Raw genomic sequence first — 13,147 nt, forward strand, 5'->3', positions numbered from 1 at the left:
ATCAATATAAACTCTTGAGGAGCTCTGCATATTATCGTATAAATTATAGCTGCATTGTGTAGGACGTTAAATTAAACTCAAATTAGTAATGGAAAACTTCACTTATTCATTTAATACCACTTTGCTTTAAGTGGAACAGCACTTTATATTCTCACTGATCTCTATCTAAAATTAGCAGTGGCAAAAATGTTCCCTCCATATGGTTACATCAAAAAATACATAGCCCATTAGTTGTCTCAATTAACTTGCCCTGCACTCATTGAGATATGTTTACATTATATCTAACTAACAGAGCTCTGACATCTTGCATTAGATATTAAACACTGTCAATCTTTAAAACATGCTTTTTGTGTATCATTAAAACCAATGTCTTTCAAGAAAGACTGCTAACAGAAGCAAACGAGTCCCCAGTTTGCTTTCAATCAATATCCCACTGCATGCTTAGAATTCTGTCCATACAAATGACTGGAATTTTGTAAATCTTTTAGCTGCAGGGATTAAGAGTGTCCCAGAATCAGAAGGAACCATTCAGCTAAATGACCCCAGAATAGAGGACATTACAGCGCATCACAGTTAGGCAGAGGTCAAATCCTGCTCTTGCCACAAGACAGCCTGAATTCCCAAATGGAATAGAAAGGTGAATGGAAAAGGACACTCTTATGTTATTCCAATGACTTCAGTTCCTGATGTGCAGGTCTCACACATGACTACACTGACAAATATAACCTTTCCAACTTTGAAATGACTCACTTTCTAATGTGCCTGCCAGCTTCCAATGAAGCTGCAATCATCTCCACTGGATTACTTAATGCACAGTTAGTTTAGTGTGTCTGTGGACTTATGTTGTGATAAAACTACAATATGATGTGAGCCCAAATGTTGCACAATTTTCAGTACTCAGACCTGTGCTGTGTTTGCTGTTAAAATTAAATAATTGTTTCCTTCTCTTCTGTCGTAAATTTGTCAGAGGGCAATCAAAAAATGGGGATCCTGTCAATGCGCAGAATACCAGGTCTACTCTTTCTCAAACAGTGTCAAATGTTTTTTTTAAGCAAAAGATAATCTGAAAATTGAAGAGTCACTCATGGAGGTTAGTTTGATGTTGCACTCCCATGACCAAAATATGACCAATTAAAGGACACGTCCAGGCAATTTTCCAGATATGATCTTGGAGAGAGCGATAATGCATTTTCTTATGGGAACTAAAACACCAGGGGCAGGCTTCTACGTTTTTGAGACTAAGTGTTGACGCCGGGGTAGAATTCCTGGACTTTCACAGCAGAAGAACTGATGTCGAACCTGGATTGATTCAGCAACTGTGGAGGGGCAATTGATTCCAATGAAAAATGGTGTGGGATTCACCAGTTCCGTGATTGACACTCGGGAGGTTGATAAGCTGCAGCCGCATATATACATTAGAATCCCCACACACACTCGTCCCAGCAAACGAGGTGGCACGGTGGCTAGCACTGCTGCCTAATAGCTCCAGATTCCCAGGTGCAATTCCGGCCTCGGGTGACTGTCTGTGTGGAGTTTGCACTTTCTCCCCGTGTCTGCATGTGTTTCCTCCGGGTGCTCCGGTTTCCTCCCACAGTCCAAAGATGTGCAGGTTAGGTGGATTGGCAATGCTAAATTTCCCCTCAGTGTCCAAAAGGATAGGTGACGTAACTGGGTTACAGGGACAGGGTGGAGGCGTGCGCTTAATTAGGGTGCTCGTTCCAAGGGCCAGTGCTGACTCAATGGACTGAATGGCCTCCTTCTGCACTGCAAATTAAATTCTATGAACACAGTTATTTGTACTCTAATCCAACCTCCTTAACCCCACTTTCCTCCTGCACCCATTTAACTTGCACCTCTGACAAACTCAGTCAAATCCTTAACAAAATTTTGAAGATTAACTGCTTTGTCTGAGTACTGCTTTGAAAATTCGTATAAGGGTTGAGATAACTTGGACATTCCGCTTACTTCCAGCAAGGTTTTCTTTTCAACTTTCCTCCAGCCATCCTCCAGTTGTTATGCAGAGTTCAACAAAGGTGTCTCTAGAGTCTTAAGCTTAATTACCTTAGGTCAGAACTCGGTTGGTTCTAATATTCTTTAACTCTGAAGTTGTGATTCGAAAAGGCTCTCTCTCCTCTTGGCTATACCAGAAGTTCAACTCACTGTTAGGAGTCCTTCAGTTAACAAGAATTTTACTCTCTTTTAACCAACACATAAAATGCCAACTGAACTTTGAGAGAGATGTTCTCCAGCTACCAGCTTGGTGTAAAACACAAAACCAAACTGCTTGAATGCAGAACCACTGTCAGGAAGCTATTTACACTGTATATAACTTGTTGAGTCCTTCTCCCTATTATTTATCTCCCAAGCAACTTCATCACATGATCAGTTACCAGCAGCTAGGTGTTTTACTATAAATTGGATCCTCAAGAAACTGAGTTCTTAAAGGGACCTTTGCCCCATGGTAAAATATAGTCTTTTCTCCAAAATTACAAGGGCCATCACAATCCTTAGCCTTTTATTTCTGCAGAAAAGCAGATTCTGTGAGTGACAAGTCACCCATGATCCAGAATCCCTTGACAGGCACGTTTCGCACAGAAAATAACAATCATAAATGAAAATTCATTGGCCTCCAAAAAACCAAATCTAGACGAAATCCATTGGTTCATTGGAAGTGTAATTCTTATCCAAGTTATAAGTGGACTAACATACCACAACACTAATAATTTCCCTTTATTTATGGTGTAACGTACTGTAGCCACCTGGGTTGGCCAACTCCCGACGTAAAATGGAGGACAGCAAAGGCTGAAGGGAAATTCAGCCAACACAGGCAGAAACCAGCAGGTACAAGTTACTGTGTATTAAACTCTGCAAAAGCCCAGACAGCATCGATACAAGCAGCCATCTGCATAATAATGGAGCAGCCATCTACATACTAATAAGCGATCCCCGGGAACAATCGCAACATTTGAGACAAACAAAGCTAAGCCAGACTCCCCGACGCCAGCAGGAGCCAACACAAAAGAGGTTAACGGACACCTCAAGACCGCCCATCGATCAGGGAACCGCTCCAGTATTGGAGAAATCGAACCAAGCAATTGGAACGAAGTCCAATCACTTGGAACCAGGTACAGGGTACGCCCCGAAAGGCGGGAAGCCCCTGGGGACTATAAAGTTAAGCCCCCAAGTTCAAATTGTTCTTTTTGACCGGGTCACTCAGCAACGCGAACCAACCTTGACCGTGACCGGTTCAACTGCCGGCGATATCCAGTAAGTCTTAAGTCAACGCTCGCTACGAGATAGGCGCTCCTAGCTACCAATCCGTACCAACTTCGAATCCTGAAGACTCATAACCAGAACGAAAGGCCATTTGTTCCCCTGACCTGGTGGGCCAGTCCGAAGCTAAGTATAGGCCTGTTAGTCGTAGAAGTAGCTTAGACGTAGAATTTGTGCATGAGTAGCGATTACTGTGTATAATAAATGTGCTTTGATTTGAACCTTACTAATCGGTGTATTGAGTTATTGATCAGTACTTGGACTTGAACCTCGTGGCGGTATCATAGAGATACCTGGCGACTCGAGAGCAAAGGTTATAAAACAGAGCCAATTGAACCAACCAAAAGTTAGCAACAGTACCAGTGACTGTGTGAAATGCCCATCTGTAACATCCTGAAAGACAGTAATGCCACAATACCAAGTTTTTTAACTGTGAACAAAAACTATGGGCAAGATCATCACAGTCACAGATGAAGAGAAGACACAGCAAGAAATTATCAGGGCCATACGTGACTTACACAATAAAAGTTTGAAACAATCAGACTTCCTGTGGTCTTTTCAGTCGCTTTCAGCTGATGCTTTGAAGGTTGTTACAAAGAGAATTGTGCACCGACTCACCCGTCATAGCTACAGCAGTGTAAAGCAGAGACGTTGACATTGCAGAGCTACTCTCCAGCCGTGCGTTGCCTTTGTTTTGATATCAATGCAAGGTAACCTGATGATAAAACTTTCTTTACACATGACCAATCAAAATAATTCTCATAAACAATAGTCTCCTATCCACCCAGTGATCTATTTCTTTTGAAATCGTTCCTACATCTGACGGGTGTGAGCTAGAACCTACAAATGAAAATATATTCTAGCTAACCTCTATCACCCTCTACCCCCAAAACAAGTTCCGAGTTAATATACAGCTTAAAGTACATGGTCACAACTTGCAGGCAGCTCCAATCATCACACTGTACTTAATTCGTGCAAAACAACTCCTATTTTAATTTATTTTTAAAACATATTATTCTTGTGTGTGCGACACAAATAAATGCAGAATGTTCCCCTTTTAATGCAGAATAAAAGCTAATTTTGTCACAGTGGCTCCAAAGGTATGTATGCAGGAAAATACCACTGAAAAATCGATTTGTATAGGAAAAATACCCTGACTGTCAGGCCAAGCTCAGTTCTCTCGCTAATTACAACGACTCAGCCCCCTACATAATCACGATGGATGACTTTCAACTGGGGGTAAAAACTAGTTCAATGACATTTTCCCAGTACAAGCAGATGCTTTCACGTTTGAAACATGCAAGGATATTTCCTAAGATCGGTGAGGAGCCAGGGGCACACACAGATAATGAAAGCAGCCCTTACTGCCAGCAGACAAGTATAATCACTTAATTTGCTTCACAGAAGTGCAGCATGTTATCTAATGAGACTGATGGTCACAACGCTGCTCTGACCCAACCAGGGAAAGCAGCATCCAGCTGATCACCAACGAAAGAATAACAGAAAACAATTAACTCAGAAAGCAGATTGGGACAAATCAAAGTTTTGTGAGTTCTTACCAAAGCCTGGCTAACATTTCCACCAGTCGCGAGAGATTTGAAGTGGCTGCTGTTGTAAACCAGCTGAACTTCAGCAATGTCCACCATCTCCAGCTCTTCTTGGCTATGGCGGTCCACCACATGCAGCTTCTCTGCACTGTCCAGTAGAGCCAATGTCCGAGAATTGATCCACTGTGGGCACAGAAAGGATTAAGCTGATGATAAAATCTTCTTTTGTCATTCAAAAAAAGTGTGAAGAGTACCCAAGCTAAGGAACCAAGAGAAAATGCATCATTTCAATTGATTATTTGATTACTTTGTCTTATTGTCTGAATATTATTGCCAACCTTTATTCCTTTTTCCGTTTTATGTTTTTGCTGTGCTTTGTACTAATTATTGATGAGAGATTGGATAGGTGCCAAAGGTTTAGGCCACTGCCCATCTTGTTCTGTATTTTAGTTCAGCTACACTGCCACACACGTGAGTGTCCATCAGGATATACTAACCTCTTTCTCCCTCTCTGCAAGAACTTTCAAACTTCAGGGCAGGACGGTGGCGCAGTGGTAGCAGTGCAGTCTCACAGCACCGAGGTCCCAGGTTCAATCCCGGCTCTGGGTCACTGTCCATGTGGAGTTTGCACATTCTCCCCGTGTTTGCGTGGGTTTTGCCCCCACAACCCAAAGGTGTGCATGGTAGGTGGATTGAACACGCTAAATTGCCCCTTAATTGGAAAAAATGAATTGGGTACTCTATATATTTTTTTTTTTTAACTTTCAAACTTCCACAACGAGGTAGCTCTGGTAGGAAGCTCAACAGCTTGTGGAGAAAATCGCAGGTGTAGATGCACAAATGGCACACTTGCCATCCAGTCACAATTAAATAAATAATTACTAGCTGAAGTGGGAAATGGTTCAGAAGGGCACTTGGCACAGAAGATGGCTGCCTGACACACAAGATGGAGACACAGAGAATAAAGCAGACATAACTGATGCCTGGAGCCCAGCGGGGTGCCAGTGGGACAGATAGGAACAGATCCAGGACAAAGGGAGCCAGACAGGAAGATTAAGAAATACATAAATGCGGGACACCACTTGAATAAAGCTGACTTCAGCCAAGGTGTACACAATGATATGCTAATACAAATGTCTTGGGCCATTACCTAAAACAAAGGGATAATCGATACTGCTTTCCTGCTGCTACCTGTAACCTGTAAAACCTCTTTAACTATAACCATGTGTAAATGGCAAAACGCTTACAAATATCGATGTACAATCTATAAAATGTTTAAAGATAACAAGGTGATAATTGTTTTGTATCTGAGCTCATTGTGAACCCAAAGTATAAAATGAATGACTGCCATTCAAATCACAAGAAAGGCTGGCTACCGTACCGCGGTACGTACGCTTTCTCCCGAAGCTTCGTGTAACAATAAACTGCACTGATTGAACACAGCAAGTCTCCCGAAGTGGTTGATTTTCCCACAACACTAGCCACTGGCTAACTTCACCATACTTGTAACCCAAGAGGCTGGGAAGAAACACATTGCAGGAGAATGCATTCCAAGGGCCTACTCAAGATGTAAAAGGAAAATATCAAAGTTAGCACTCATCCCAAATACAATGTAAAAATGCACAGCTTCCCCAAACATCTTCAGAAGCAGAAGGCAAAAATCGGAGAGAAAATTTAGATGAACAAATATACTATTTATTAAACGTATTCCATATATATTTAAAAACAATGATGACAGATATGTCCCAGTCATTCACTATTTCAATAGGGCCCAATCAAGCACCAGTGGACATTGCCACTGATCAGCACTACTGGACAGGAGCAATGGACCACTTCATTTACCCATACACACTGGGAAACAGGAATTTCTGGGCACGATTTAATGGGAAAGTTTCAAAGTGTGGTAGCCAGCGGGAACTGCCTTGAGCTTCCCGACGCTCGGCCCGGCGAGGCCGTGACCACTATAAAACGTTAATTGATCCACTTAACGAGGATCCACTGTCTACACGCTACAAATAACTGTCCCGCCGGCTGATTCGGCGTGATCGTGCTCACCAGCCCCCACTATCAAGGGAGAGCAACACTTAAATCACTCCTGCATAACCAACCCGACACAGCTCCCAGCCATGCCACCAAGGAGACCAGGCCCACGATTCGGGATACCGTACTGCCGAGATTCTTGAATGCTGTCGAGACCAGCGGATGCCCTATTTCCTCGAGGATCTGAGGGTGAGCCACAGGGCAGCCAGTGCCACCTGGGTGGAAGTGGCAGCGGTCGTCAGCTCGGGGAGCGTCACTAGGAAACCGGCACTCAGTTCCGTGAGAAAGTCAACAACCTCCACCGGGTCGCAAGGGTGGGTTGGCACCGGCTCCTTGGCCTGCCATCCCCGACCCCTCCGAGAATGCTCCTGGCACCGTCAGCACCATTCTGTGCCCTGGCCTACCCATGTCCAGCAGTGCCACCAAGTCCCCTAACCCTAATCCCCATTCCCCCACCACAGACTCTCCATCCCTCCCCTGCCATACTCTCCATACCCCCCACACACCCCATACTCCCCATCACCTACCCCAACCCCACCCATCCCCTCCCACGAGAACACCTCGGAGAGCTCCAAGGAAACCACCCTTTTTGCGACACAGCTGTCATCCGCACTCTCTACTGGCGCAGAAACACACACCTCACGGGCGACAGTAGTGGACAGGCTTCTGGGGCACAATCTGATGAACACCACACAGCTGCCAATGCACATCAGGTGGAGGCATGAATGCCCAGACGAGACAGCAGTCGAAGTCTACTGGATCCCAGGACCCAGCTAGATGCTAAGCTCAGGGTCAGGTTTATCCGGAGCTGGTGCACATGTTAGGATGCGGTCGTGATATTCTGAGGGGGATGTCGGCGACATACACGGCAATGAAGTTACTGTGAAAATCCCCTAATCACCACATTCTGGCGCCTCTTCGGGTACACTGAGGGAGAATTCAGATTGTCCAAGTCACCCAACAGCACGTCTTTCGGGACTTGTGGGAGGAAACCGGAGCGCACAGAGGAAACCTACACAGACCCTGGGAGAACATACAAAATCGACACAGACAGTTACCCAAGCCGGGAATCGAACCAGGTTCCCTGGTGCTGTGAAGCAACCGTGCTAACTACTGTGCTACCGCACCACCCATCACATTATCCCTGCCTTCGACAGTGACCCGCTGACAGTGCCGCGCAGTTCCATCACCCTGGAGTGATGTTTCACAGGCTATGGGAGGATGGAACAAGGTTGGGGTGTCGGGGGTGTCGGGGGGGGGGGGGGAGGGGGAAGGGGTAGTCTGAGTTATGGGGTGGAAATGGGGAGGGTGGCAAGGAGGGGGAAGGGAGGGAGTGCGATGACAGACAAGGCGGCACGGTGGTACAGTGGTTAGCACTGCTGCCTCACAGCTCCAGGGGCCCGGGTTCAATTCCAGCCTTGGGTGACTCTGTTGTCACGGGAGTGTCCCTTTAAGAAATGTTTTGTCTTATCACATGGCTTCAGTGATGTCATTGTGTGGGTGGAGCTGGGCTGTGGCTCTGAGATTTACTTTTGATTGTGAGCTGGGAGCTGTTGAGTGGCTCTCGGTTTTGCTTTCGTTTTCACATTTGGCTGCTGTATTCATACAGATAAGTACCTTGGAGTGTCTATCTCTACCTTCAGTTTACAAGCTGTCGCCAGATTACGTGATAACTTAAAAGTGATAACTGTTTTCTGGAAGGAATTCAAACCTGCTGTTTTGGACAGGAAACAAGAAGTACCTATACAGGTATTGAGTGCTGTATGCTGGGCCACACATTTGAAAAGGGGTTTCTGGGTTTATGGGATCTTGTTACTAAATTAGGACAGCTTAAAGGGGGACATTTATTAAGGGTTATATATAGAGTACTGTAGCTGTGTGGGGTATTTAGGTTTGTAGTTGATGAAAATGCTTTGTGGGTGGGTTTATAAAAACGTTAACTAAATTTGTAGAATAAACTTTGTTTTTGATTAAAAGTGCTTACGCCCAAGGTAGCCCCCCCCCCCCCCCCCGTAACCAAAATGAATAAACAGTTGTAGGTCAGGTGAACTCCATGATATACTTTGGAGTTATCTAAACCCTGGCCCATAACAATGTGGAGTTTACACTTTCTCCCCGTATCTGCCGGAGTTTCCTCCGGGTGCACCGATTTCCTCTCACAATCCAAAGATGTGCGGGTTAGGTGGATTGGACATTCTAAATTGTCCTTTTATGTCCAAAAAGGTAGTTGGGGTTACAGGGGTAAGATGGAGGCGTAGGCTTAAGTAGGGTGCTCTTTCCAGGGCCGGTGCAGACTCCATGGGCCAAATGGCCTCCTCCTGCACTGTAGGGATTCTATGATTCTATGATAAGGCCACATCCTATGTGAAGCGGGCAAGGATAAGGGCCTCCCTGGCCCTCAGGTCTTGCCGGCAATCGCCCATGTTGCCTGTCCCCCAGACTCCAGCTGGTCATAGGTCCTCCCCGGGCTTGTCCTCCAGTCCCTTCTAGTCCGGCGCCTCTTCGTCCTCTTCCTTGGAGGTGGCCACATGTTCCTCCTAGTCCGCAAGGACATGGCACATGTGCCGCACCGTCTCCTTGTTGAGGCGGAGCCTCCGGCTGTACATGCTGTCCGTCATCTGTTTGAAAGGTCAGCGATGCCTAAACACCTTGGGTGTTGCCAGCCTCCCCCTCTGGGTCCCTCCCTGACCTGATGGGCAGCCAGGTCCTCAGGGTGTGGGGCCGGCCCCTGCACATACCCCCCCCACCCCCACCTGCCATCTGACACGTCCTGCCCACGACTACCGGGTGCAGCTGACGTCCCTAGGATTGGACACCTAACCCTGTACTCCAGATACTCGCATGTAACACTACCTGGACCGGGCGCTGGTCCCCTTCCCAGTGCAGCCACCCACACTCTAGTTGCGGAGATGTCCACAGTGCTTGGGTCCAGCCCCTGGGTGTTCAGATGTTGGCTGCAACATCCATGGTGTTGACTTCCGCAGTGTTCAGGCACAGTGCCCAGGCATCAGAGTCTGATTGGGATGCTAGGCAATAACTCCCACTTGCTGCATGCCACAGGAATCCACTTGGGAGCTGTGAACTGCTCACTTAACTATGATCGCCAATTCCCTAATAGCACAAGCCTTCAGCCGCATGGCCAGAGGCCTCCCCGGTCAGTGGGAGTTATGGGTGATCGGTGGAACGACAGGCAGTGGCTGGAATTGCCCTCGGAACAGGAACACACAATCCTGTGCATGCTGATCCCCCTCCCCCCCCTCAGAGCAGCAACCCCAGTGCTCCCGGGTTCAATTGTCTGGGAGCGTAGATGGCTACTCACCTCCTCAGGTCCCCACAGCAGCCCTTCCGTCAGCTTCAGTTTTTAAAAAGGTGTAGTAATCGGCGCCCGGGTGATCACCGATGGGGAGGTAGTTAGATCACGGGAGGCTGTTAGTTAGGGGGTCGCTCCCGTTAATTGACTTTAAGCGGTGATTGCTGAATTCTCGCCACGCTCCGGCGGGTTCCTGATTTGGTGAATAGGAGTCGGCCGGTTAGATCGCACACCGATCAGTGCCCAGCGCGGTTCTCGGTTTTGGCCTCTCCTGCGATCTAACAGCCTCATCGTGCTCATGTTTATGCGCAGTGTAGCTCTTTCATGTTTCAAGTCCAATTCTTCCGAACAGAAAAAAGGAAGCATGACTAATAACCAACCCATCTCCATGTAAGAGTTCATTCCTCCCTCTGCACTTTAGTCCAGTGCTTTGGTTACCATGCTTGTATTAAGTTGCAGTCAGTACTATTTTAACACAGACATTAAGCTATTTATTTTAAGTGAAACTCTGTCAATTTGATTTTAAAATGTAATGCAAGGTGTCTCACTGTGTAAAGTAAATAGTGCACTTAGGTCTGGAGTTTTCCCAGTTGTACTATTCACCCAGAATTAAGAAGTAAAAGTAAGAAACTACAGAGAGTCGTCAACACTGCCCAGTCCATCACACGAACCCGCCCCCCAACCATTGACTCGGTCTACACCTCCCGCTGCCTTGGGAAAGCGGGCAGCGTAATCAAACAAGCCTCCCATCCGGGATATTCTCTTTTCCATCGGGCAGAAGATACAAAAGTCTGAGAACACGCACCAACAGATTCAAAAACAGCTTCTTCCCCATTACTACCAGACTCCTGAATGACCCTCTTATAGACTGAACCGTTCTCTCTACGCATCTTCGCTACAGTTGTAGCACTATATTCCATATGCTTCACCCTGTGTCTATTTATTTACATTGTGTATTTATCGTATGTCCTATGTTTTCATGTATGGAGCAATCTACCTGGACTGTATGCAGAACAATACTTTGCACTGTTCCTTGGTACAAGTGACAATAAATCTAAATTACCCTAACCAGCGGAAAAGGTTGAAGAATTTAAAGTGTAAGTTACATCCAGTGGAAATTGAGTTTCTGCAGTCTTCTGCATTGGTTTAAAAGAACTCCCCAGATTGAATTAATCTCTATTACGAGTTTCCGCTCATGGTGCCAGTCCGTGGGCCTTCGAGGAGATGGTTCTTTTTGGGCAAGGAGTAACCCTGTAAAAGCCTTTAAATATCATTTTTCCAAAGATTTATTAAGAAACTGATTACTGTATACCCATGTAACTAACATGTGCTTTTCTGGAGTAATTTTCAATAATTAAAATTGAGTTAGTCAGAACGTGAACTAGACACTAATTAAAAATGCTGGGGGTTTTTGCGATACACCCATTATCCAGCTGTACTAATCAAACTGCACCAGATTACCAACAACATTCCCAGTGGAGCACGTGGCCAACTTGTTCAAGTGCATGACTCCCTCAAATTGATTTTTCACGGCCGCACATGTACTGTAATTTAGAAGTGCACAACTGAGCACCTTAGAGGAAACACTGATGACCATCCATAAATATCTCAAGGAAGGTTAGGTGGGGTTACAGGGATAGGGAAGGGGAGTGGGCCTCGGTACGGTGCTCTCTTCGAGGGTCGGTACCAACTCAATGGGCCGATTGGCCTTCTTCTGCGCTGTAGAGATTCTATGGTTCTATGGAATGGTTTTATACGTCATTTTAAAATTTGTTTCTAAAACACTGACCAACTATGCTCAATCATGGAAGATTTTATGTTTGTTAAAAATGCAAGTTTGTTTGAGCAGAAACATGAACCAAAAAATAGACACTTTTCAAAACTGCCGCAATTTTGGACACAATTTGCATCCAGATTGTTGACTGCACCTAAAGTAGAAACTGTACTCCCCAAGGGAACAATTGCAGACAAGTTTAAGGAACGCATTAAAATTGAGCAAGTAGGAATATTATTTACTTTTCACTCAGGATGCACCAAAATTAGGGTTGCCAACCATCCCAGGCTTCCCCTAGTGTCTCCAAGAATGGAAGAATAATTTCCTGGACATTGCTGGAGTAAATCTGGGAGAAAAATGATAGGAGCTCTAAAAATTATATTAAGCTTTTTCTAAGCAATTTCTTTGAACATTTTAGTTTCCTAGTGATAAAAGTATTGGAGCGAGAGAGGAAAGGCTGTTTAATGGGTGGGGCAGTTGGAAACTGGAGGTCAGGTGGTGAGATTTCCAGGAATACTTCCAGCCAGAGTTGGAATTGCCAGTCAAGATCACCAGGTCTCTGACAATATCCAGAAATGTGCTATTGATGTTCAGGTCGGACTTCCGGTTGCGGCGATGCAGAGCTAAGCCGCGCATTTCGGCAGCTCCCGCGACTACGGACCTTCGGGCTCTCCAGAGGAGCCTCAACGGAGCTGTTTTTGATTTAATCCCGTGTGGGAAGGTGCAGTGAGGTCCCCCCTCACAATATATAGCAGATATCAGCTGTGGAGCGACGAGGAAAGAGGCCCTGGAGCAGAGACCAAAACGAGGGGAAGAAGGCAAGATGGCGGAGGGCAGAAAGCGGGCAGCATGGGGGCCAGACCAGCAGGAGTTCCTCAAGCGATGTGTGGAGGAACTAAAAAAGGAGGTGCTGGCGCCGAAGCTGTGGGCGATCGAGGGGCTGAAGGAGACCCAGAAGACCCAGGCGGTGGAGCTTCGTGTGGTGAATGAGAAAGTGAATACCAACGAGGACGAGATCCTGGGCCTGGCGATAAAAATGGAGGCGCACGAGGCGGTGCACAGGAGGTGGGCCGAGAGAATCGAGATCCTGGATAACAGGTCGAGAAGGAATAACCTCCGGATTCTGGGTCTTCCCGAAGGAGTAGAGGGAGCTGATGCCGGGGCGTACGTGAATACGATGCTCCATTCGCTGATGTGTGCGGA

At 46.1% G+C, this 13,147-nt stretch overlaps 1 protein-coding gene across 3 annotated transcripts in view; it reads right to left on the reverse strand.

The window, feature by feature from the left end:
- Window positions 1-13,147, reverse strand: part of vps8 (VPS8 subunit of CORVET complex) — a 1,010,867-nt gene that overhangs the window by 901,752 nt on the left and 95,968 nt on the right. For all 3 annotated transcript variants that reach the window (XM_072480702.1, XM_072480693.1, XM_072480711.1), the window contains exon 14: window positions 4,833-5,003. In XM_072480702.1, the coding sequence (XP_072336803.1) occupies window positions 4,833-5,003 (171 nt within the window). The remainder of the gene's footprint in view (window positions 1-4,832; window positions 5,004-13,147) is intronic.

This window comes from Scyliorhinus torazame, chromosome 2 (assembly GCF_047496885.1).
Source record: "Scyliorhinus torazame isolate Kashiwa2021f chromosome 2, sScyTor2.1, whole genome shotgun sequence".
Classification (NCBI taxonomy): Eukaryota; Metazoa; Chordata; class Chondrichthyes; order Carcharhiniformes; family Scyliorhinidae; genus Scyliorhinus; species Scyliorhinus torazame.